The sequence below is a fragment of the Falco naumanni genome, chromosome 1 (genome assembly GCF_017639655.2).
Source record: "Falco naumanni isolate bFalNau1 chromosome 1, bFalNau1.pat, whole genome shotgun sequence".
Lineage (NCBI taxonomy): Eukaryota > Metazoa > Chordata > Aves > Falconiformes > Falconidae > Falco > Falco naumanni.
Genome location: NC_054054.1, coordinates 42,390,928 through 42,418,731, shown reverse-complemented (window position 1 = coordinate 42,418,731; position 27,804 = coordinate 42,390,928). Strand labels below are relative to the sequence as shown.

Below are 27,804 nucleotides of genomic sequence, written 5' to 3'. Positions count from 1 at the left end.
CCTTTCTACTTAACATTTCTGAGTTTGAGATGCCTCTTAGAGCAACAACATAATTTTAAAGCAACTGTTTAGTTAATCCATCACAGTTTTAGAGCAAAACACTTCTCAAGAAGTGCTGTGACTTTTATTTGTGACCTATTGCCTATTTTCTTTTTTCATGCACCATGCTGGGATATTTTTATTTGTCTGGGGTTTGCTATTCTTTCTGTAAACACAGTATCCATCCTTTGTCTCTGTCATTTCATTTGTAAAGATCCCAATTACTTTTAGGTCGTTTACTGGTACCACAAGCAATTGTCAGACTAAGTGCGTTATAGGGAAAGCTCTTCAAGGACTTCCCCACATCTTCTAATGTATTTTAATCATGTGTACAGTATCCAGTTCTGATTGGGGAACCTTTTTATTATACAGTACAACTAAACAAAGCAAAAATAGTAATTTCCTAAAAGGCCTCTGAAAGTACATTCCTTTATATAGATTGTGTAGGAAGGCAATAGAAAAAAATTTGGTACTTTGCTATTCTGAGGAATAAGCAGGGTATCTGAGACAAGCATCCAAACATGTCTTAGTGTAAGGGCTATACATGTCACTGTCAGTATACTGCACCCTATCACAGTGCTTCAAACCCCTTATGAGGTCATGAATGTTCTCTTAAATTGTATTTAATTATAAGAAGAATAAATACATGCTCATTGTTTTATTTTCACCAAGACCTTTTCATAACAATAATACAGACTCTATAGTTAAGCCAGCTGTTGGGGCTAAAAGGGAGTGAAAGTAGATCCTGCTTTTCTTTGTGCAGTGCTCTTTATATAGGTCTATCCAGTGTGGCACGACAGATGGTTTTCAAGGTTCTGAGATGCCAACCTTATAAGTTTGATATATTGAACTATCTTCATGCTGTTTCTGAGGTGTTGTATTTAAACAAATAATTTAATCCCAAACAACATATCTCATATGTATCAAGGCTTAAATCTGTCTCAAATTTAGACTCTGTTTTTGATCCATTGACCATGTTTGACTATCCTGGTTATAAAAAATGAGGACATGAATGTAATGTTGCCTTTCCTTCACAAAAAAACACCAAAACCCAACCAACCAACCAACCAAAACAAACATGAAGCAAAATTAACCACTGTCTACATCAACTATGATGCAGGAGATATGTGTACATTAAGAGACAAGACATATTGAGGATTCCAAGGTTAAATGAGTTTATTGAGTTAGTGGTTACAATGGTATGTCAGATACCTGTAATCCAAGCTATACCTACATATTTGCCGCTAAATTCTCACACTGTCAGTTTCCGTGTCTCTAAACATTCCACCACCAGGTCTTCTATTACTAATATAATAATAATAATCATAATAATAATCATAATATAAAAGGCAATGTCAATCACCATATTGTGCTTCATACTCCACCATAAGGAATTCAATTGGCGAAAGTAAACTTCTGGTCATATTAATGGGATTAATTGAAATGTGAGCAATCATAACACTACTAGAATATAAAGAATGAAATATGGTTTAAAAGAAGCATTTTTAAGATGAATTAGTTTGTATCTGTTTTAAAAATTCACATACTATAGTGAAGATGACTTAAAAGTTATATCATTTAATTATTGGGCCACACATTTAAGCATATTGGCTAGTACATTTTTGCACTGGAACAGAAGCAATACAAGCTTTATGGTCTACCATTACAATTCCTTTTTTTTTTTTTCACTTAATATACCTGCCAACCTAATGTTTCTTGCATGCATAAAAATTTCTGGGTTTAGACATGAATTTATTATTTAACCCACACGTACCCCTGTGATGCAAATTCTTTGGCCAATTTAATGCTATACTTTAGGTTAAAAAGGAAGCCTGGAATAAGTCCATTTAACATCAGAAGAGAATGCCCTATATTTTGGCATTGCAGAAAGTTAGTTACTTCAATAGAGTCTCAGGTCGCATGCAAATTGACACTGCTTCCCCCCACCCCATGCCAGACGCATACGAGTCAGCAGGTATGCATACAAAAAGAATATAAAACCCTCCTGGTAAAGCTCAGTGGTTTAGAATGAATCCATAGCTTTAAATTCACTTAAGGCCTGTACAGGGGAAATATGTTTCTTCTGGGACCCTCTTCTCACTCTTGTCTGATACTCTTCTGGTTTTTCTCTCTTTACTAGAGGTTTCTTCTCAGGGGCCTTCATCTTCCAAGATACAACTGGTGAGTTCACTGCAGCAGTACCATAGACCTTCTGATATTTAGTAGAAGCCACATATGATGCTTTTACTGTAAGAACCACAGCGTTCATCAGATTTTTAGCTGCCTGGATGAGAGAAGTGGCACTGTCCAGCTACAAATAGAAAAGAAAATGAAATACAGCAAGGTTACTCCATGACAGGATCACTGGACCATTTCCTGACTGAAGTCTGAATACTCTTAGATCTCATTAAAGATGAAATGAATCCTCTCCCTCAGGATTAATCAAGTAGCTTGTAGTAACAAGCACCGGCAACAACATGCACTGAACTGTAAAGGTAAGACTGTGGTACCTCACATGAAGGTTTTTTTAATAATTCAAAGGAGAAGCTTGTGTTGTCTGCTTTTTTCTTGTTGATTTTTTTTCTACAGGTGAAGAAGTTGCCTCTCTTTTCACAAAAAAAGTTACTTCTCACTTAGACCTTTAAAAATTTACTTTTACATGTCAGAAACCACGCAACAGGTCAACAGGGATTTTTCCCAAGTGTTCAGGTTTGTTCTAATTATTCCTATTAAGCCCAGGATAACACCCTCAATGATGTCTACAGGAACAGCGTGAGGCCAGTGCTGAGCTTGTTAGAGAATCCCATCTGAAAAGATGAAAGGAGATTTTGAAACCCCTGAAGAAATAAAAAGATGAAACAGTTAACTGCAGGTTTTTGTAGCTACTGTAATATGTGAGCAACTTAAGTTCACAAGGAATCTTACTTTACGATTAGGAGCCTTTTCGTACATATACCCTCAAATTTTTCCCCTGCATGAGTCTGCCTGAGGTTCCTGCATCCTCTGGATGTAAAAGGCCTTAAGAACTTGTTGAACTTCAGCCCACTGGGACTTCCAGTCAGCAAGCTTCATACACTGAAACCAGGTACATATCCCTGGCCAAATTTTTCAAAAGGATTTAAGCATATAAAGGGACTTCCGATGTCTCAGTGTTCCAAAATGTGAATTAGGCACTCGCCAAAGCCAACTGGACATCCTCAAATTAGTAGGTGCTAAAAATACACTCTTAAGTACTGTAGCAACCCAGATTACTAATTAGGATGTTCAATCATCCTTTTCCCAAAATACTGTCAAAGTGGGATATACTCTTTGTGATAAAGCCTTTCCGTTCTCCCATGGAAGCTGCCTTAATTTTTTACAAGTCTTTCCTAGTTTATAGGAACAATTCCAGATGTAATATTAACTGTTTAATTCCACTCAACTTGCTCAGTAAGTTCTTAGCTAGTTTTAATTAGTCTAAAAGGCTTGTCTCCCTGCAAACCTTTACTGCTCCATATTTTGGGAGCATATGAATCCTTAACGGGAATGCTAAGCAAGGCAATCAGGATAAATAATCATAAGGCAACAAAAAAAACCCCATATTATACTTCACCTCAAGTAATTTGAATTATTAACAGAGGAAAGGTTCAGGAGAAACTTTCTGAAGTGTCAGTGAGTGATGTGAACAAGAATAGACTTACAGAAAGCCTGTATCTGGAAACACATTAATTTGTAGACTTACCTATTATTTTTTATTTCCTCAGCCATGGCCTTACACTTATTATGATTCATTAAATACATAAACAGCTACAAAGAGTGAGGTGAAAAACAAAAAAGTATTTTAATGATTTTCATGTACTTGGTGCCATTCCCTGAAATGAATAGTTAATTGCGTGTCCCCAGTAAATATTTTTCCTCAGAACTAATTTGTATTTTCTGTTAGTAAGAGAAACTAAGTTAAAAGATGGCAAATTACATTATATTGCAGAAACATGACTGTTCAATAGCGAGTAATGAATTATAATTCAGTATAGTGTTATTCTATAACCACACTACTGCATGATTTATAAGGCAATCTGTGTGTTTGTTGGCAAATAACAGATCATACTCTATTAAATTAGGATATTCTAATTTACTGCAGAGATCTACAGTCAAGCATTATTCATTGTTAAATGATTCTTTTTGAAGCACTGGTGGATTGATTTCGAATAGAAAGTGATACCATCAAATAATATTTACTTCATAATCAATGTGGATAAACTGACCGGATCAAGTCTACACTGCACATTCCTGTGTGAATTCTATTTGTTGAAGGTTTCTAATAGCCTCACATTTCCCAGTGTTTCTTTAAGAGTTCTGGTAGCTGCTTTACATGGGACATATATTAAGGAATGGAATGATTAAAGGAAGCATTTTGAAATAAGCAGGCACCTAAATTAGGTGCTTAAAACCATACAAAGGATGCAATCTACACCTTTAAACACATTAGTAATTTTATGGACTATATTAATAAAGGTGTGCAGAAGCATGTACTTGTGCAAGCTTGGAACCAGATTGATATGATGTCTTCTAGAAAACCACAACACATATTTTGATGCCATTTCAATTATCTCTTTCATTCTGCTGTTGTAGTAGATAAGAGCTCCCTATTTTCACCATTATTAATCACATTTTAACATGCAGATACTTAGTCCTTGCCCTTAATATCCATTCATATTGTAAAACGCTTTCAAGTCTTGGAATAAGAAAAGAGACATAAACCCCCCATAACAGCATTAGGCTAGGAATGTTCTCCAAAATCTGCTGGTAGCCAGAGTCCATGTACCCAATTTGGCTACCTAAGCACTTCCAGTGATTTTCTAATTGCCTCCAGCTCCTTGCTTGTATTATGGCTCAGTAAAGAAGAATTAAACTGAATGAACAGCATTTCAATTAAAATTTAGATCTTACTACACCACTGTGTTACATCAGTTTTAAGCTGTGCTTTGTAATCAGCAGAGCTACAGTGGCATAAAGCTGGAATGAAGCAGCAGTGAATCAAGCCCCGAGTGTGTTAATTCCTTACAAAATCTGGGCACAGAAACATATACACTTTTCCAAACAGATAATGTTAATAATAAAAAACAAAACAAAACAAACAAAAAAAAAAACTGAAACAAAAAAAAAAAATAAAAGGAAAATTAACATTTCAAATAAAAGTACCACTAGGAAATTAGTGCACAGTACAGAAGGCAAGCTTCACTCCCAACAGTGGTTAGGGAATTATGAATATAAAGATAGCTTTTTGTGCTAAAAGCTAACCAAGCCTTTGACTTCCTGCACAAAGTAATAGTGTTCTGCTATTTAGATCTCTTTACAAATATGTTTGCTTCCATTTAGGAAAAAAAAGCCCTTAAACATAAGAGAGAAATTTAGATTACTGGCCCATAAAACTCCAAGAACAGTGAATGCTGGGGAACATTCAAAATTCATAAAGAACCTAAGAACCACTGCACTGGAGCCGGTCACTTATCCAGGTTAAAACAGCCATCTACCCAGGGAAGGCATAAATCATTCAGGGGAAAAAAAAAAAAAATTGCTACAAGCTAACTTTGCAATTAGTGAATGCAAGAGTAGAACACCGGAGCAGCAGAACCTATTATCTGCCAAGAAGATAATTTCAGGGTTTTTTTCCCCCCAAAATCCTTAAGGCTTTGAGGAGGTTCTGATCCGCTTATAAGCTGTGCTGCATTTTTCCTGCACTGTATGCAGAATTTTCCAGATTTTTGTGACAATCAAGATTTCTTGCTTCTTTTACATATACACATAATCTAAGCAAAATAACCAGCAATTACAATACAAAATAGCTGAAGAAGCGGGAGAGAATAAAGCTGGAAAATTTTCTCCTTAACAGTAAAGCAAATGAAAAGAGATGTTCTCCCTGAATTGTTACCTCACTGTAATGGGGAAAAATTATACCACAGTTTTTAGAAAGGAGAAAAAATAATTTACAGTGATATCTTCATATTTATAATCATAAATATACCACCAAAGATAAGGGAAGCAGAGAAAAAAAATCTTTATTTCCAGCGACCACGATATAGTAAAGGTAGTTTTGGAAGAGCTGGTTGTTTAAGAATGTTATATATTGTTTTTGATTTTAATAGACCTTGAAAAGTAGGGGAGACACCAAAAGAATTGCAGATAGTTCCTAGCCTGGAAATATTTGAGCAGCACAACTAGAATGACCCCTGAAATTATAGGCCAGTTCAGCTGACAGCACTCCCAAATAAAATGCAATGTCTATGACAGACTCCATAAATAAAGGGAGGAAAGAAATATAGTTAATGATAATCAAATGGTTTTGTGGGTAAAAATATTTTCAAAGTAACCTACATCATATTTTTATGTGATTAAACTTTGGATCACTAAAATTAATGCTGTTGATATAATTGGACCTTTGAAAGGTGTTTTGCTTGGTACTACATGACAGTTTGATTAAAAACTCAGCTGATGTTACAAAATTGTCAAGGCACATACAGAATGATTCCAGATTCCCTAAGTTTCCAAAAGTATGTATCAAAAGTATGTACAAAAAAATCATTGCTTAACTGTGACTTTTCCAGTGGGCTTTTGGAGAAACCATTTTTCAACTTTACAATATTAATATTTCTGTTAAAAACTTGGAAGTCACTTAACTGATTTAGATTTAGATTAACTCTAACTGATAACTTAACTGATGAAATTTGCAGGTAACTATTGGAAAGTGATAAGCCATACAGAGGGCAAGTGATTGATATCTAATAAGCTGATAAAAGTCAGAAATGTAGATTTCAGTTTGGCCAACTTTATAGCAGATGATACCTACTCATACAATAAGGAACTTTATCCTATACAGGATCCTAGGCAATTACTCCTTGAGGATACAAAAAGCAGGAATATGGTGAAATAGGTTAAATTATCATAATCAGATTATTGTGTGTCCACAGTTATGGAATACTGAATACTCAATGCAAGAACAATACTGAGTAACTGGACAGATTTTAAAGAACCTCAAGAACAAAAAACCATCTTTGGTGGGAAAAATTCAGTCTGCTGTTTTTTCCTTTAATAAAGTGAATGATTAAAAAATGTGTTGATTGAAATCAGCAAGTACATAGTAACAGAAAGCTGATCATATTCCAGGTCCAACAGATTAGACAAAGATACAACAAAACTTAATGGCTGAAAGGTGAAGCAGGTCATTTTAGTTATTAATGTGCTGAAATTTTTAGCAGTTATATTAATTAATCACAAGAACGCTTGAAAGAGTGATTCTATCTGTAGAAGTTATGAAATCAATATTGGATGTTTTCGTTTAATACGTGCACTCTAAGCATAACTATTGGACATTTATAATGCACATTAATTCAGGGAGCCTGTGCGCCAGTTATGCAGGAAGACAGTTTACATGTTAACAACGGTCCATATTGACCTTGAAATGTGTGAGTGCAAAACAATAGTATTAGTAGTTATTGATAAACAAAGTTTAGTCTGGTTTGCTTTATAGAGATTGGGAGGAGCAATTGTAATTTATTTAACATGTCAAAAAAGAACCTGTAACCCTTCAAATACTCCTGGCTAAGATTTGATCTGTGGTGTGCCTTGAGCAGGTAGCTTAGGCATTGCCAGGCTCTTAAGGCTATCTGTGAATTCTGGGTGCATTCCCTGCTATTCTTCCTTTCCAAAGCAAGTTCATACTTTTGTGGACATGTACAGTCATGATTATCGTGAACCAAAAGTCACTCAACAGCCTCTAGAGCAACTAAGGTTACAGGAAGGAATTATGAATCTGGACGGTGAATCAAGAATACCATTTTCCCAGGTTACATCCTTATGCAACAGAACATTTTCCTCTCAGCTATGCTTAATAGTAAATCCAGTCTTACATATATATATATGAGATACATGTAAGAAAAAAGATCTTATCCACGATACTTAGGTCTTACATTTCTGTGGCAATTTCATGCATAAAACTATTAGTGACAGCTAATGCAAGAATAGCCTATTTGCCATTCAGATGCACTCATCCCTATAGTAGGGGACACCTGCTCTTTATCAGCACTACTATAGAATGGCTGAAGCAGTATTTCAGTCACTTGAACATGTGCATAAGTTTTTTGCTAGATATGGCTCTATTGTGAGAAAGCTATCCTATATATTTGAAATTCTATAACAAAGTGTCATTATTTGGAATGTAATGTGGTCACAATGGTGTTAAAAAGGGATCTGTGGCCATGTAAAACAGTATTATACTCTTCCTAGCTATTTATTTTCACATTTGATTGCAATTAACTTACCCCTTTATACATGTTGAATATTTAATTCATTCTGGAGGTAGTTATGCTTTATAGGTGGCCAATCCACTGAATAACTGTCCTCATCTGCATTTTTTCAATTACAGGTAAGAAATCCACAGGGATTCCCAAGCCCATTTGGTTGTAACAATGTCTGCCATCTCTTAGGACAACAGAAAGTAGACAAGTAAATATACCACGAACTATGGGTATTTTCTGTCTTCTATACACTATTGCTATTCTGTAACACATGTTTAATTTACAAGGTCAATAGGTTACCAACTGCTTTATGTTGGTTTGAAAAAGGAAAAGCATATAAAAATACTTCCAGTACTGGCATTCTCCAGAAAAGATAAACAGACAATGCAGAAAATGTGTAGAGGTGCATTTATACAGTTGATTTACTTATTCCAGGCTATTTTAAAAGAAAAGATAAAAGACAAAATAATATCCCAATTAATTTGCTTTGAGGAGAATACTAAATACGAAACTAAAACCACTATATAAATATAATCATAAAATACAATTCAACACTGGTATCACTAAAATTAGGGGTTTATACTTCATTCACTAAATGAAGAGGTTTGAAGGAGTAATCTAAGTTTATGATAAAATAAGAATAATAAAGTCAAGTAATATCACCTAAATGCCCTCAAATGTATCCAGTAGACCTACAACCCCCCCTTTTTTACTGTAGGAAGACATAAAGGTTACTTCACTGAAATACCAGGAGCCCTGCATAGCTTTTGTTTCTCCATAAGCATATAAAATAATAGTAAGCCATGTACCAACTCACAAATGCTCAGCTAGTGGAGACTGTACTTACATTTCATAGTGGCTGCCAAAAAGCTCACAAATATTTATTTTTTAAAGGATTTTTTTTTTGCTTTCTCAGTTGAGAGACTGAAACATGGGCTTCAACATCATGATTATTTGCCTATTTAGTCAGCTTATCTTTACTTTGTCCTCTCTTATCCTCTCATCAATAGCTACAAGTAGACAAGTCTTTAAGAAGCCTTGCAAAAAGCCTAACTCACAGGTTATAGTCTGAGGGATACTGATGCAGTTGGTTTTGGCCCAAGAGTCGAGTACACCACTGGAGATATTAGGCAGCTCCAGCTCTGCTGTCCAGCAATGTCCTAATAAGTTATGTAAGCACTGAAATCGCATACTGAAACTGGGTCATCTAGCAACAGTGAAGCACCCAGCTGTAAATCTTGTCAAAGTTCAGGCTTTTGCTATGTGTGGTAGGCTGTCAAGAGCAGTTCAAACTAACATACTAGTGTGCATATTTTGGAGCAAAACACACACATGAGGAACATTAATGTTGGAAATGTAGATGCTTTCTGAGCCTGGAGTTTGAGGATCACAGCTCAGGGGTGAGATAGCTAGCATGAGTTTTAGGCAGGACACAGACACTTATTTTCTTTTACTTTGATCCCTCTAGTTTCTGATATGATTTGTTGTACTTGTGGAAATCACTAAATTTCCTTCTGATGTAGATATTATCAAAATGCCATTTTTATATGACTGGCTGACATTAAGCATTGTCAGTGTTTGTCCTTCTAATGAACTAGCCTGAAAGCTCACATTTTAACAATTGAAATGGTGAAATGAAAACCCAAAGAACTGGAAACTACTAAAAGTTAACATTACCCAATTATTTTTGTGAACTATAATTATTACTGGCTTCTTTCCAGCCTGGTAGGTTCCAAAGGTGAAAAATATATTTTGGAATTTCTGATGTATACTTAAGGTTTTCTATTCATCAACTCTATTTACAGTCAATACGTTATTTATCCAATATGACATTACTGCTATAACAAAAATTTTACATTTTTTCTTGTAGATACAAAACATAATGTAGATTATTTCCTCAATATTTAATAATTCATTAATGTAGATTATTTCCTCAATATTTAATAATTCATTAATGTATTGTTGCATTCTTTTCAGAATTTAACAGGAGCAAAAATTTTGACCCAAAATAAAAAAATTCTTAGAACCAGTTGTCTTTCTTCTGCTCATTATGTGCCACTGCACAGCAGGAAAAAGATGCCAAAACAGTACAATTCATATCGTATACCAGAAACACTGCTGTAAGGACAAGCAATCATATATGGCATTGGAATTTTTTAAATAAGCTTGCTTTATCAGTCATTTTCATGCTACAATACTGCCTTAAAACTTTCAGAGTCTGTTACTGAACGAAGATATTTGACATCAGTCTGAATGCTCAAACATCTGGAAGAATTCCTCAGACCAAGGAAGAAATCTTCAGTCAGCGCAGTCAAAGGAGTTTTATAGATGGGAACAGGATGTCACCCTATAACTTTGCCAGCACTATAGGTACATACATTACACATTTTCTTTGCTAAGGCTGAATGTAGAGGAAGAAACACATTCTACAGCAACCTACAATAGACAAACATGGGAATGAGTCTTCTGCCATGATGGCTCACATTTTTTTTCTTCTAAATCTGCCTCATTCTGCATAGAACAAATGCCTGGAGGATAGGATGTTGTCTACGATGCAATGTCATGGACCAAAAAATGGTTATGTAATGGCCATCACGGTTACATTACTAATTGTAGCAAAATTAGTATAACCACATTTACAACTTTAAAATTATTCTGTCCCATGGAATAGTTTGATCTGAATTCTTGGATGATGAAGAGGAAAGAGATTTTTGTATGACTGATTTGAAGATAGGCTCCTACCTAATCTTCATGGAAAAGATAAAACATCTGCAACAAAGATGAAGTCCAAACTATATTTGACAGGACAGGCTAAGTCAAAACATAAGATATTTTGATGTTGTCAGGAGGCTCACTGAAGAGAATTAGAGTAAGAAGTCTGTCAAAGCTCAGTATCAGGCCCAGTAAAAAAAGTCATTCATTAAAAACTTTATGTAAGCTGTCTGTGTATTGCCAGGATTGTATACACCATTTTATACATGGATTCATATGCCGGGAGTCTACACAAAACAAGACATTGTCTGAACCTGATGTCACAGATAGAAAAGGACTTTGTCAAAAGCATCTCAGTACAAATTTCCACTTTCATATCCAATTGCAGTTAAGTCTGAAAGAGGAAATATAGGATATGTAACTAGTCTGGGCTACAGATCTCTCTTCTCCTGAACTGAGTTCTGACTTGTATGTGATTTGAAGACAGACATAATTTTTAAAAGCCAAAAATAACCTAGTGCTCTTTCAAATTGAATTTTGGAAACAAACCTTTTGTTCTTTGTCTAGAGAACAGGTATAATAACAATAAAAACCATGTCTTAAGAGTCTTACCTGAAGGGAGTCCAAATCATGTCTGGTTGGCTGGAAATTCTACTCAGTGACAAAATACAGGAGACTTTGGATAAAAAAAAATCAATAAAGCATAGAAATACTATATTCTTTACATGAGGATGTGTTTTGTCTTGCTATTCCCCCTGATTTTGTCACAATGAAAACAAAAAGAAAAGCAGCATAATGCAGGATTTCAGATTGCAATGCTGAGAAATGTGCTATTTTCCCAACTTCTCTTTTAATTTGTAAAAGTGTCAGTATGGTATCCATATGTGAATTATCTCCGTATCTTCAACTGTGAGGATCTGTCACATTCTGAGGCAAATTTGCTCCTTCAGCTAGCTTCATATCTGTAAAGTAACGCTTGCCTAGGTCAGCACAGAGACACTTTGAAGATAGCTGCTCTACAAGCATAGCTGGCTTTTCTTAGAAAAGAGCTTGGAAACAATGCATCAAACAGAGTTAAAATGAATAAAACAAAATCCTTTTGTAGAATGGAAGATAGTACCAGGACAATTGTTCCTTGCTTCCTAACATTTGCCTGCTGTTGTTCATATATATTTTATGTCTCATAGAAGCAGATAAAGGGCTTGATCATTCAAGATATTGATCACTTCTGAGGTGCTAAAAGGCTTTTACTTCCTTGGAGTTGGGGGCCCTTGCAGTATCACTCAACTCACACAAAATGTTCCTTCCTCTCATTCCCTGACCACTTTCCAGGACTTTACAAGAGCGTGCAATGAAATAAAGAAATAGCATTGAATCTCCACAGTAGCCTTTCAGAGTGAGCCCCATTTCAGCTTTTCAGAAAAGACCCAGCACTGACAGAGCTAGTTTAACAATATATGGCAACTAACCTGTAAAGGAAATTCTAACATTTTATTCTAAATACATTTTATTCACAATTCACTGTTCTATTTGTTTGACCAACTCAATGATTAAATAACATTCAGTAAGTGTTTCTTACTAGGTTTTTTTCCTGGTCAATTACTGAATGTACAATTTGTGAATGCATTAATTCATTACATTTTTAACTTTAGCTAAGTCTAAATGTTATTTTAAACCAGCAAAATATGTAAAAATTACTGGAGACTGTAAACAAATGAAACCAGAACAAAACAGAAACAATTGTAAAGGCTGTTGCAGTTCACAAGGAAAGAACAAGCAAAGATAACAGCAAATTAAGAATAAACTGGAACGAGTAAAATCTTGCTCTCAATTGTGAAAGCTCATTTTTATTATTCAGGTTTTAATATGTGAGTATTCATATAATCATAGAATACTTTAGGATGAAAAGAAACTTTGAGGTCACCTAGTCCAATGCCCTGTTCAAAACAAATTGAATTGGATGAGATTATACAGGATTTTGCTCAAATTCAGAGTATGTCTAAGGATAGATAGTCTCCCACATCTCTGGACTAGAGACCTCCATACTTGAATTTAACTACCCTCAAGGTAAAGCTTTTTTCCTTCTATCTAACTGGAATTTCCCATATTAAAACTTGTGTTTGCTGCCCCTTTTCCTGACACCTGACACATCTGACAAGTCTGGATATGGCTTTTCTAGATCTTCCTGTTAGGTAGATGTAGATAACTATTTTCCCTTAGCCTTCCTGTCTGTATATGTGCAAATGTACCTAAAAGTATAGTGTAGATGAAGTTGGCAATCTCATTTTCACCATTACAAGAACAAGTGCCTTATCCAAAGGGAAAAAGTGAGTAACTGTAGAGGGGAGGAAAAAATATCACCAATTATTGACAAATATTTAATAGCTCACTCAAGTTGGTTAAGTCCTGTAGTACTATCTTCAGAAAATATTCATGTTAAGAAACTTACTTGGTCTCTATTTTCTTTTGTGATTCAGTATTTTAGATAGTATTTTCTCTGAACAAGAAATGCAGTACTTATAGCCTCAATGATTCACATAACCCAAATGGTTTCTGTGATTTTCACCTCAGGACATCTTCCCTACACAAAACCAAATTAATTCTACCACATGTCCAAATCTTCCCTCTAATCCAAATTTATGGAAAGGAGATGAAAGTATAAACTCAGCTGTTATTTATAAGAGTGGTGAAATGAAAAATTTCTGCACTGGCTTTTACAATGTTCTTACTTAAATATTGTATGTTAGTCATGATTATCTATAGACTTGTCTGCCTTTACTTGGCATCAGAAAAATTGTGACTAATTGTTTTTTAATATTAGTCAGGACCCAAGAACTATTCATAGCTGGTGGCACTAGGATCCCCAGAAGCATTTTTTTCAGATGTCTGTAACTGAACGTTTTTTCTAGGAATGCAGGAAAGAAAAATATGGCTGCTCATAAAAAACATTGAGACAGTGTGTTCAGTGACCTAGGCAAGGTTTTCAGTTTCCATTTCTATGAAAGAAGTTTTTTCCTGCACTCATCCTACCTAATTCCAGGTGCTGGACCTTGGTGCATTCCAGGCTCCTTCTGTGCTTGGTGGAGAAGACCACGAACCATGGAGCACTAGAGATCTTCCATGGGTTCCTTTTCTATGGAGATGGGCCAGAGTACCTCACCTTTTAAATTATATTTAGAGATCTTAAATTGTGTTACAATCCTAAAGACAGTACAGTGAATCTGGGCAGAGATGCTCAACAACTACAAAATATTTGTCCTTGGATTTGACCCAACAGTCCAAGAATTCAAACAAACTTAATGAACATTTTTGACATTGATTTCCTTAATTCTTCTCTTTTGATTCCCAGAAGTGTCAAATGTGGGAAAACCACATACTACAAACACATCAGTCTCTCCAGCCTACAGAAACTAATGAGATTGGGGCCCCAAGCGATCTACTTTATATAGATAAAAAACCAATTTACATATTTATGTCCAGGAAAAAATAGGCAGTTTCCTTTCTCCAACAGCAAAATTCATAGAAAGTTTACGTCACTTATATATCAATATAAACCATCAAAAGACCCCCAGAGCTAAACCCCCCGACTCTATGCTTGTCTGAATACATGGTTTAATTCACCTGCCCATGTCTCTGTAATTTTTTTAAGATGTTACTAAATCTAACCAGTTGTCAGCATCTACCTGAAACAAGAATATCCCACTCTCTATAAATGGCCATTGATCACTACTAATTATAGAGGAAGCCTGGAGTGAACATCTCAGATATAGATGTTTACACTTGGCTAGATGAATTACTCTCCACATAGCAATGGAGATAAATAGTCAAAAAATCTCCATAATTCAAGTAAAATCTTACTGAATAATAAAATACTCATTTTCTTTACACCATAGACCTACTCACATATTTTGCACAACTTGAGTGGGGTAGCCTCCTACTGTTACTGCAAGATTTTTTCCAACTATTTTTTTCCAACTGTACTCCTTAACTACAGTGAACTTTCTCCTGTTTTTTTAATTTATTTTTATTTGGCCATCCAGAGTGAAAACTGGAATATAGAATGGAAGACAAAAATGCTGGTCTTGAAAATTAACTGAGTCTTGAAGGAGGATGTAGTGTTTGAAACTCATCACGATTCTATAGATCTTTTCTGCCTGGAGCGTGGCTCAGTATTCTCATTTCCAGAAGGGAAGCAATGACAATATTTGCTTCTGTTTTCAGTTTTACAAGGGTACACCATCATGTTTGCTTTGAGACACTCAGATGGGACTGGTAAAAATCCAAAGCATTATGATTGAACAGAATCATGTTTAATGTCTTTGAGATGCAATTGTCCCAGAAACAGAAAGTCCATGGTGTTAAGGCAGTCCTAGTTTTGCCTCCAACCACTATACTCGGCCCAAGAGCTATTGAGCGTTTGTGTTGACAATTCAAATGAACTGAGGCCAAAGTTTAAAAGGGCTGTAATTCAAATCAACATGAAGAGTCCTTTAGAATGCTGTGCACTATCATTGTGACTTATTTTGCTTAAGCAAAATTAAATCAAAAGTAATTCATTTTGAGTCAATGGTGTTATACCAGCCTAAAACTGCAGTGAGAGAGGGCAGGGTGATAAGCATCTATCTGCCAGCTGACATGGTTTGCTAACAGATGGTGCATTTCACAGCTCTCCCTCACTTCTCATATAGAAAAAGAAGGTAAGAACCAACCCACAAAGTTTTAATTCAACTTTTAAAAGAAATCAGCCTGGCAAATACCAAAAATTTGGGAATGTTACATAGCCATCTTAATTATACTGAAAAAATGTTTGATGCCTACATATGATCTTAAATCATTAAAGTATTGCTCACCCCTTTCCAGTATGCTATATGGGTATAAATATACTAGTTACTGGTTTTGCTTTGAGTCAGTAACACACACTATGCTTGCAAACAGAAAACAGCACAATTTTTAAGACTGCCTTATTGTAAAGTAACTTCCTGTTTGCAGAACACTTACGAAGGTTTAGCACATTTAAATTAGCATATATTGGAGGAAGTTGCTTAGATATTTGCTTTGAAAGTTTTCATATTACACACTAAATTAAGTCAGCTGAAACCTAGGCCTTATAATATTTTACTTTAATTTATGTACATGTAAACAGTGTGCAGTTAAAACAAACACTGCAATTGACTGAATACATATTTAAGGCAAAGCTGTAAAATGCAGGAATCTGTGCACTTTAGACATTTTAATTTTTTTTTAAATCATAGAAGCCTATAAAATTATTTAACAGGGGAATTAGCTCAGTAAATGTAAAATTAGGCTATTTATTCTCCCAGTGTTCAGTTATTCAGGCAAATTCACATCCTGGGGTTGCATGGACAAAAAATTGTTATTAGATTTGGCACAGACAGATTCCAGGTTAATTACCACAACATTTTATGTCATTTTGAATATAATTCCCTCTACAAACTCCTTCCCCATACATGTCAGCCAGCTGCTAATTTGTTCATCTTATAAAATAAATTTAGAGAGCAAATTTCTTTGGATTTAAAGTAATCCACGGACATCCACAATACCCCCTCAGTGCTGAGCACGGTCTCTAATTCACCAGAATTACTGAATGATACCAATTCTGATTTCCTTTTCTAAATCCTTCCATCACTTAAAAAAATATTTTCCCTCTCTATGCCACAAAAATACTTTTGTATCATTGAAGCGAGAGTAGGGGCATTGTATAGTTGGTCATTACATTTTACCAATTCTGTGCAAAAATTAGCCTCCTGCATTATGAAGCATAATTATGTGCAAAGACAATTCTGTAAACTCATCAGCAAAGGATGTGCTTAGGATCTAAATTAAATTTTACCTCAAAGCATTTGCTTCTGGAAAGAAAAAACCTCAAATTGTCTTTAACAGCAGCAATTCCTATAAAGTTTTCCCAGTGAAACATTAGAGATTGACTTATTTGCTCTTCCTTTCCTACCAGAGAGATCAAAGTTCGTTAAGGAAGCTAAATTTGACAGCCAAATTCTTGGTCTTACAAAGGATAGATTTGGAGACTTCATTGATTTACTAAAGGAATAAGCAGTAGTAATAAAATTCCTTGCACACATTATTCAAAGCTAGAAAAGCTAGCACCTGTCAGGGAGCCAAGCTTTCTATTCTTCATCCTTATTTTTCTCTCTGACAGGAAGGGAAGCTGTCATTAGTGAAAGTTTTCGTAACTTTGTAACCAAGACTTTCATCCTCCCAGAATTTCATTCAACTCTCCTATGCATTGATAGAAAGAGCATCACTGAGTCATCAGGGAGGAATATCTATCTATCGCTACTGATCAATCCCCAATACATGCCGCTAACCAGAAGATGGAATGGTCCGCATCCTATACCTGTTGCCTCAAAGCCACCTAGTCACCTGAAAATAGACTAAATCACACTTCATCAATCAGACTATGGACCATCTCCACTGAAAAGGCTGTGATCGCACTCTCTTTGATTTATAGAGTATGTGTTTCTGCCTTTTAGTGCCTTTCACTGAGATATGACAAGACCCCACACAGAGCTGGTAAAGAGCTTTAAATGAAAAAGAACAGCAATATTTGCAGTATCCCTAGGGGCCAAAATCTTCATGCGGTCCTTCTTCTGCCCTTCAATATGAGAGCTCTGACACCGTGACAGCTTTAATAGATACCCAAGAGGCAGAACAAGAAAGGAAGATCTTTGTAGTCCATCTTGTCTTTTTTAAAATGCTGAGGGATATTAAAGCAGTGAAGCAGTAATACTTGGGGCCAAGGGAAACAGGTAATAAGACAGTGCTTTAAAGTAAAATAGTAATGTTTAGGAAGTGACACAAGAAAAACACGAAGAAATTCAGTTAGAATATTTCTGCCCACAGTTCTTATCACAAGAAAAAAAATCAAATGCTTCAATTTATAATTTCAAAGGTTAAATCTCAGTTACATCTTCTGGGGATTTCTTGCTTAATTTTACATCTTCCACAACTTACTTTTGAATTTTATTTCATCTACAAAATAGGCTTTATAATTGGCCTTTTGTTAATACATAGCTTCATAAACATTCTAGATAAAGCAAATAAAAACAGTAACAGAGAATATAGAAAATAAAAATCTTGTGCTGTATAAACAGGCATTATCCACAGTTAATAATGACAAATGTAACACCATCTATCTTTAATCACAAAGTACTTTATAAAAATTATGGCCCAGCACTACTGTAATTAAATTAATGGAAGCTTAGCAATTGAGTTCAAGGGGACTAGAGCCTGCCGTTTCACAATGCAAGATAAACATCGAAGGATCAGTTTAACCACCAGTAAATGGGCCACCTCTGCAAACAAAGGTGATCATTGCTTTACAGATGACATTAACTCTAGAACTTCAGAAGAGGAAGGAAATAATTTTTTGCAGGTGACTAAGACATGCAATTCATTCTGGGTTATGTTTAATTTTTTGGTTAATTATAAACAATAAAAAAAGCTAGCTAACAACAACAACAAAAAAAAATATCCCCCATTCTCACGTCTTTTCCCTCCACCCCCCAATCTATAAAGACAGATATGAAACAGGAGGTTACTCACCGTCGAGGAGTCACTGCTTCCGGTCTCAAGCGTAGCTCCCTCAGCACAGGTGGGTGGGTGGGTAGAAAGTTGACTAGCCCTGCCCCCATCTATGACATCACACTCTACCTCATAAAAGGTAGTGAAAGTGCTCTGAACTCCAGTCTGATTTCCGAGAGATACAGAAAAGAGATAGTGAGAGAGAGAGCAAGGGAAATATTGTGCCGTAGCGTAGAGGTGAGGAGAGAGGAAAACGTGCTGAAGGAGCTATGCTTGGTCAAGGAAACAGGGACTCTTCCACGATGAGTGACCCCGCTGTCTGCTGGTTCCTCTCACTTGCTCCCATAGCACAGGTTAAGCATGCAAGCCCTACAGGGTTTGCTGATTGGGAAAGGGTATAAAATTTGGCACCTTTTGATGAAAACCAGAGAGGATAGAAAGCTCTATCCACATTAAAATCTGATTGACATTAGATTGAGCATCAAATTGGTTAAAAGACCTCCAAGCAGCACAATTTTGTGTATGGTTTTGAACAGCCGAACTGCACAAAAACATAAACACTGATGCAAGCAGCTGAAATTCCAGTGACTAAAACTGGAATTACACTTGTGTCCACCCGTGCTGAATAAACATTAGACAGTCCACACCTCTGAGCTGCCCTGTAATTGAGTAAGCCAGAGGACAGGCCACCAACATCACTACATGAAGGTCAGGAAAGAATTATATTTTTTTCACATTGAAAATGAGAACTGGCAAACTGTGCTGAAAGAACAAGTGAGGGAAGTATAAAAAATCTGGGCATACATTTATTTACAGAGCACACTTTAAAGTTCCAGAAAATATCAACAGAATTTCAAAGAGGTAATGTTTTTCAACACTGTACATTTTCAGAGAATGAAACTTTATAGGCTGAAGCACATTATTTTTTCCCAAACAATTTTCCAAGAATTGAAACTGGAGGGCTTAAAATGGGATATTCATTCTACTTTATTATAAATGGAATTTTTATCATCCAAATTCTGGAAAAGCAGGTTTGAGAGTAAACATAATTGCTTATATTATCCACCAGTATTTTCATAATAACCTAGCTGTATACTAAAATTAAAAAAAAAAAAAAAAAAAAAAAAAAGTATACGTTGTTAAACCTCTCAATTAAATGAAACTGCTTAGAGAATGGGGGACTATTCAGTGCCATTACAGAGTGCTAGCATAAGATCCTGCCTTTTGGAAGAGGAAAAATTATTGCTTCTTAAATCTCTTTGAAGAGCATGTATTATAAGCACACAGAGTTAATATTGAAGTTTTCCCTTAAGCTTTTTGTTGCTACAATCATCATGTAAATTCTAACCTAATAATGATTATTTTTTCAGTCTTAGTAACGATTAATGTGTATTCCCTGTTCTGTTTGTGTGCTCTGTTTTCCTCTCCTTTCCTCCTATTAAAAAATGAAACTCTGTGACTAATGCCTAGTACCAGTCACTTCACCTAAAAACAGAAGTACTTTTCTTCTTTACTGTTGAAACTTTGATCATAATCTAATCCTGCAGTATCTGAAGATGCAACTTTAAACCAGTATATTTGTGGATTTTAAACCTCAACAAATCAGCTAGTCCAGTAGACTAAATTAAGAGCTGTTGTGACTGTTAAAGATAATAAATAACTTCAGGAACACAATGCAAAACTAGGCTGCATCTGAGTAATGCAAAGTGATGATAGTGCTGTGAATTTCAGTTGATAATTGAATTAAACATATGTCTGTCTGATTTCTCACTACCTCATCTTGATTTCAAACTATTTGTATGTATGAAGATAGTGAGAAGAAAAAAGGTTTCTGGTACCTTGTTTATCATCTACTCCTTATTAACATGTATGCCTACTAGTCTGCCAAATAGAAAAGAAAAATTGAATTTTTAAAGGGTTTTATGGTAAAAGGTACCAAGTGGAATTCAGTTAATTCATGACTTAGGTAACCTATGACTTGAATATTGCACCACACTTGTTTTTGCCAAATAAAGTAGGAATATATTTTGAACTACTGTGACCACTAGACCTTATGAAGCCTAAGCAGGATTGCTCATTCTGATAAAGATAAGGATGGTCAGAGGATGTATCCTTAAATATGAGAAATAATACACTTGTAGTAGCAGTTCTAAGATGTTCTATAAAGAAATAAATTATATTTTATTGGAATAGAAATGTATGGAAGTAGCACAATTAAATCCTGGAAGAGAGTGCGGCCAAGAATATTCTCCAGTAACAACACAAGATGAGAAATATGGAGAAATATAGCAGATTCCATCATGATAATGTGATACAAAAAGTTCAATAGATTAGGTGGAAGATAATATGCTGGATAGTATTTTGGGGCTAGCACTGTTCAATGTGAAATATTATTTTGACCTCCTTAGTATGATATCTGTAGTTGATAAAGGGAAAATTAAGGGAAGAGCAAAAAAGATGACTGACCCATGAACATACACAAGAATACATTACTGGCCTAAACATTTAACAAAAGCAGAGAAAGAATATACCGGAATGAAAACATTTTTTAAATGTATGTACATTCAAGAAAGGAGGGAAATATTCCAAGTGTTCCAAGGAATACAACTGAGATTAATTAAATGAATGCATGGAAATGCAGAGAGACAGTAAGTGAACAATTTACTATAAAGTATTTTCTTAAGGGACAGAAGTTAAGCCTAACAGCATAAGACAATCATGTGAATGCAGATTAAATCATTGATTTAAACACTTGCACCCAGGCACCAGAAATCTATATATATATAGACTATATATAAAAAAAGGGTCCATGTTCACTCTGACATCAAAGATCTATCACACAAAACAACAAAGTGCTTGCTTTCTTGCTTAAAAAGATGGACAGACGATTTGGAATGGGAAGGCACCACAAGGTACCAGTGGCTGCTTTCTATAAAGTTTGAGTACAGCAAAGCTGTGACAAGCTGAAGAGTACCAACTGTGCAGAAACATTGTATGCACTAGCAGTAGACCTACAGAAGGTAAAACCGGATATATTTTAAGAAATTGAAACAACAGATTGAAAAAATCCTGTAAAAATACCAAGCTGATGCACACCATAAAAGTTTGAGACCTTAACACAGACCCACCTCCGGCCCAAAGATGTCCTGTTGCTGTAGTGGATCATCTTGATGGACAAATGGAAAAATCTTTGTTGCTCATTATCTGAGCTGAATGCTGAAACGTGTAACATCCCATCTGAGACTGAGTAAAACTGTAACTTCCTTAATCATTTGACAAAGGGAATGCTAAAACTATTTGCCGGTATAAAAAAAGATGAAAATGCTTCTGCAGTATTTTGAATGATACTGGTGCTCTAATTATAGAGCTCTAATTTTGTCTTTGATGAGAGTTAGGACACATCACTTACATGCTTCATCTTATTTTCTAGTGATACTATTGCCTACCCTGGTAACCTAGTTCACAAGGTACTTTGATGATGTATTAATCAGAATTATAAAGAATTGATGTTAAAAGAAAGCATTTGAGAATATTTAATGATAAGAGGTTAGGACTGATTTTTCTGATACTGGATAGGTTTTTACTTTGATTCCATATCAATATCTTCAATACATTATACAAAAGAAATAATTTTTGTTGATGCAGCTGATTATCAGTTATGTAAGATTAATGATGTGATATAAGAATAAGCATATTTTTTTTCTTTCCTCTGTGAGTTTCATAAATAATAATAGTAAGAGTAATAATAATGTGCTCCAAGTGTGGAAAAAAATATTTCAGAGGTTAAAGATATAAGGCAAATTTTAAACTTCCTCATGCAGTTTGATCCCTTCCTAAAGGCTAATATAGTGTCCTACATTTAAAGGAAATATGTTCCATTGTGAGTTTTATTAAATATTTTGTTGTAAGGTGTTTTGTTCAGTATTTGCAATTGATTCTGTTCTGGCTGGAAAAACCTGTTGATGCTTTCTTTCCCTTGAGGGTATGTCTTCTTGTCTGTGAGTATTTCTCTGTGTGTTACTCATCTGCAATATAGGTTGTCAAGAACCATAATTAAAGTCAAAGAAACTGATGAGTCTGAACTGAAGTTGTTATTCTTTTAATATCTGTAAAAGCATCATCTGGTAGTATTTTTAGAAGTGAGACTAAGTTTTACCACAACCCAAATCAAGAAGTTAAATAATTGCAAGAGCTAAAAGATGTACTGCTGTGTAAGAAACAGTCCAAAATCTCCTATTCTGTGTTAAATCTGTCATCATGTAAGTTCAGTTCTCCATAATTCCCATGTGCAAGAAACAAACCTAATAATTTTTATTTAAAGCCTCAGGATGTACCTATTAGCAAACCTATGCTGTGCATGAAGGAGGCCAACTGAGAATGCCCCAAGGGAAAGGAATTCTTATTTAATACAAAATTGTGAAGCTTGGCTCCAGACTACCTCCTTTAAAGGCAGTAAGACAGGAAAAGAAGTGAACATGAGACAGCATTGAAGTCCTTTCTTTCTTTACAGTAATTTTTTACAGGAATAGTCCTTTAGGACCATACCTCAGGGTGCGTTAGAATGTTCTCTAGGCTTTGCTAATTATTGCAGGGCTAGTGCAATTTGTGTATAAGAAAGCCATAATGTTCTCATTTTCTTCCCATCTCATTCATCAGGGTCTGGAATACGAAAACAAGCTGAACTGAAACTATAAATGCTGTAGCAGGTAGGCTTTGGATTTTAGAGTGGTTACTATTTTTAAAACAAATGCAGTATGTAATGAAGAATATACATTAGTACTTCCTTCAATTCTCTAATATTTTTCTATGTTCATATGTGTTTCAGGACTCAGTCTTGAATCCATAACACTTTGCTTTGCTCTCATGGTATTAAATGGCTTAACATTATTTGGTATCAGAAATGTTTTTCTTTGCAGAAAACTCTTCTAATGAGAAATTTCAGTAAATGTAATCTTCAGAAATTCATGAATATTTGTTACCGGATAAAGCAAAGAACATGTTCCCTGTAGCCAAAATGTTTTTTAATAAGGATAAACATCTGACCTGTCTAAATTTTAATCTACTAAATGTAGACATATAGGTGGAGTGCATGCTTCTTGTCTCCATGAATATATTCTAATAAAGACAAGTGCAGTGTGATTTTGCCTTGCAAATGAAATTCTAGATAACATCTTTCCATTTATGCAGGATATATTGTTTCATATTTATGTGTATGTGTGTTTCCATGTGCATTTGTATACAATGAGGTATTATCTTAGTCATGAAAATAGCCTTATATCAAACCATTGTAGCTTCAAAAGAACAGATTATTTCATTATTTTTTTTTGTTGAATTTTTCAGTTCTGTCTTAGCTCATTCATCTGCTTTTCCTTACATAATGTAAACTCTGCCCACCACCAATCCACCTTCACTCAGCTGCTTGAAGACATAACCATAACACTAACAAAAACAAATCAACCTTTCCAAAGTTTTGTGATATTCTTTATTCTTTATGTGGAACATGCTTATGATCCCCCAGATGCCCAAAGCTCAGGATATAAATTATTGTCCAATCAAGTTATAAAGGCAAAACCATGTGAACTCACAGATGTAGAAATAAGATCCTATGGGATCTTTCACTTAACTGAATCAAAATGCTGTATAAACGTCACTTGAAAGAGCTCTCTGGAGGTCTCTTGAACAACCTTCAACTTGAAATGAGTTCATTACCAACAGTAGATCCACTCAGCTGCTGCAATGTCTCCCTGGGACTTGAATCCCTCCAAAGATGCCAACTGCATAAACCCTCTGGGCTTCCTAGACCACAGTACTTTTACTGGGAAGCAATAGATGAAATTAATCTAATGAACTAAATCTTTATTATTGTTACATATTTGGAGGAGGTATTGTAAATGGTTTTAGAACCACTACAGATAATCTGATTATGTCTTTTTTTTTTTTTCTATCCATCTTAGAGGTGTTTCATAGGATAATTAGGAATTCTTCACCGTTTTAACTTTCAAAAAGCTCTAAGATGGTGTTTCCATAAAATACATCACACATAATGAATATATGACCATGAGGGTTTTTACTAGCACTCATTTTGATTAACCTGCACAACTCACTGATGCCTTTATCCTTTAGGAGTAGTAAATTGCCTCAGTGTCCTGATGATAATTTTTTTATGTTACCACATCATCAGGTAGTCCCTTTTTTTGGACAATGTATTGAGGGATACAGCCTATGCCAGCAGGAGCTGAAGACTCCTTTGTTAGTAAAAAATAGAAAAGCTAAAAACCAATTTGTTCCAGATAAAGGCTTATCAAAATCTGTATATTTAGAAGTATCACATGCTTCATGTAGCCATAAATTTTAGAACATAGTACACTTACTATGGCATTATTTTACCTTCTCACATATCAATATGTCTGCATACATTCAAACACATATGCAGAGGTTAGTTAAATATATCCTTATCCCAAAAGGCACAGCTGAAATGTCTCCCTGTATTTTTCATTTCCTTCATTTCTTCCAAAGCAGATGCCCTGAGCTAGTTGAATATACACTGCAAATCAAAGTCTCTCACTTTCCCCACCTAGCCCTAGCCTTCCTGTTCTGGAAGCTGTCTTTGTACAGTGGTAACTTTGGGCCTGAAATAAAGACCCTACTTTTTTATTTTGTCTCCTCACTTGTCCTACTAGAAGAGTAGATATTATTGTGGAGTCCAACCAACTTTATGGTCCTGAGTTTATCTTATTCCTTTTCCACGACTGCAATTCTTTGATTTCATATTCCTATCTTGCTTTTGGTTGGGCTTTTTCTTCCTGACTTTTTCATATGTCATATTTCAAGTTCCTTGGCTTACTTCCTTATTACTTCCAAAGTCCTCTCCTTTACCCACTGCTTTCATTCCATGTCTCAAAATAGAACTCCTGTCCATCAACTCCATTTTAAACAAATACAATTCCATCAGTCCCATCTTACATTATTTTCTCAGCATTAGTACATACGATATACTGTTCATATTTCCAAACTCCCTTTTAGCCATTCTAAATGTTTACTACAATCTTGTGGGTAAACATGAAAAACAACTTGCAACCCCCCCCCAAAACCAAAAAACAAACAAACAAAATTAAAAAAAAAACCCACCACACCTAAATTATTAAATTAAAAAAGAAAATCATAAAAATCAAATCATAAGTAGTTTAGTGATTATCTATAGGGTCCATGGGTCCATCTTTCTCTTCTCTTTATCAATTTGAGTATATTCACTTGTGTTATATCCATTGTCATGCATTGCCATAACCCAAACCCTCGTCTTGCAATGATGTCAGCTTAGACATAGGACTGTATCACTTCTTTGTGGTGCGTAATTCTTTGGGCATCCACTGTCCAAGAAACATGAACACAGCAATTATTTAGGTGTAACTGCTCTTACCCTCAGCTCCAAATAAATTGAATCACTAGCAGTAAAACCCACAAAATTTCTATTAGTGATATCAATCATTAATGACAGCTAGGTCTTAGCTCAGGTGTTTTCTACTGAAAACACTGACAGCTTGCCAATCCAGGCAGTGCAGCCTAGAAATATCTAGAAAGTCTGGTTTTGTCAGACTGTTCCTGTGAGTATACTTCATGTAGCATTCTTCCATGCCTGATATAAATTAACAGTAAAACTTATTTTTTTGCTAGCTAAGTAACAGGAGTAACCTTTTTGTTCTCCTGAGAATCTTGAATAAAAGGAATCCTACAGTTTTGTCCATTGGCCAACTCTCCCTTCAGCAAACCTTCATTTACATAGTGCTAATTTTTTGCCTGATTCAGGAGGTATTAAATTGCTTTATTTACCAAACTCCAAAACAACACTTTCTCTATACTCTATAAGAATTTTAAATGTAAAGGTTCTCCCAGATTGCCTAGTTGAAAACAAAGGAAAAACTCTAGAAAGGCTTTCTGATGGGGGGAAATGAAATAACACATCAGTGGCTCTTAAATAACTGTTTATGCATAGGCTTTTAATCCAAATTCTATGAAAGACAGCCTTACTCACTTTTAATAGCAGGTGAACTTCAAATCACCTGACTTTGAGTCTATAGAATTCGTAAGTAGCAACTTATGATACTTCACTGGCCATACACATACCAACTTGCTTTTACAGCACAAGGTAGTTTATAGTGATTTGGGCTTAAATGAAAGAAAAGAAGGACCTTTAAACCATTTTGGTTTAAAAGATGTAAGATCCAGGCAGAATTGGTAGGGAAACTGTTTGCCAGCTCACCTGAAATAACTGCTGGATGCACACTATTATTTTGTGATAAATAATGAGGCTCATTCATTTTTTATGACTAGCTATTTCCAGTTACCTTATTCTTATCACTACTCAAGAACAAACATACAATTATTTTCAAGTATATCCCATATCTGTTAAGATTTTTACATAACCAACCTCCCAGTCCAGGAATTTTCATAACATCCTACCCAAATTTAATGGAGGCTCCAGCCTTTTTACCTTCCTTTCCCCCAAAGCCCTCACTTAAATTCACCAAGATCAACATGTTATAAGAATTATAAATATATAAAGATTATAAGAATACTCCTTTTAGTATAGTAGCTGAGCCTATTATGCAAAGATAAATAGGCATTTGAAAACAATTGGAAACTGAACCCAGATAAAGTATATGTTTGGACTGTGCTTTGGCTGTTGATTCAATATTTTTGGACAGTGTTCAAAGGTATATGGCTGTTACTCTGTGTGACACTGCATATCTACCTGGCTTAGAAGTTTAAGACTCTTTGAGCAAATTTTCTGATAATACAGCTGATTGTATCTGTGGAGCTCTATATCAAAACAACATGACAGGGGGCTGCCTTGGATAAGGGATTGTCTTAGATTCTGTCTTTAATCTGCACGGAAGACTCTAGTAACTAACTTATGTACTAACATAAACAAGAATTTTAAAAAATGCAAGTTCATAGCCTAAATGGGTAGTAGGTAAATGAGCTGGTTAGCTTCAGAGCAGCAGTAAACAGAACAAGTGGATATTTATTCTAGAGTAAGAAATGAATATATAGATCTGTTTTATTGTAATGGCCTAGCTAACAAGTTGGACAGAAACACTAAAAAAATAAAGCAGCCCTAGAGATAGAAGAAGTCTGAATTTTTATCCAAATAACAAACATCGTGGTTAAAACCAACACTACTTAACAAAAGCAGCTAGCACAAAAAGGCTATCTATCAGCA

The 27,804-nt window shown here is 35.1% G+C and overlaps 1 protein-coding gene across 2 annotated transcripts in view; it reads right to left on the bottom strand.

The window, feature by feature from the left end:
• Window positions 1-1,197: 1,197 nt before the first annotated feature.
• Window positions 1,198-27,804, bottom strand: part of CTNNA2 (catenin alpha 2) — a 515,720-nt gene continuing 489,113 nt past the window's right edge. The window contains exons 18-19 of one of the 2 annotated variants that reach the window (XM_040591247.1): window positions 18,606-18,749; window positions 1,198-2,350 (exon numbers count right to left, since the gene is read on the bottom strand). In XM_040591247.1, coding sequence (XP_040447181.1) covers window positions 2,063-2,350; window positions 18,606-18,749 — 432 coding nt within the window. In that variant the 3' untranslated portion in view covers window positions 1,198-2,062. The remainder of the gene's footprint in view (window positions 2,351-18,605; window positions 18,750-27,804) is intronic. The other variant, XM_040591257.1, reaches the window with a different exon arrangement.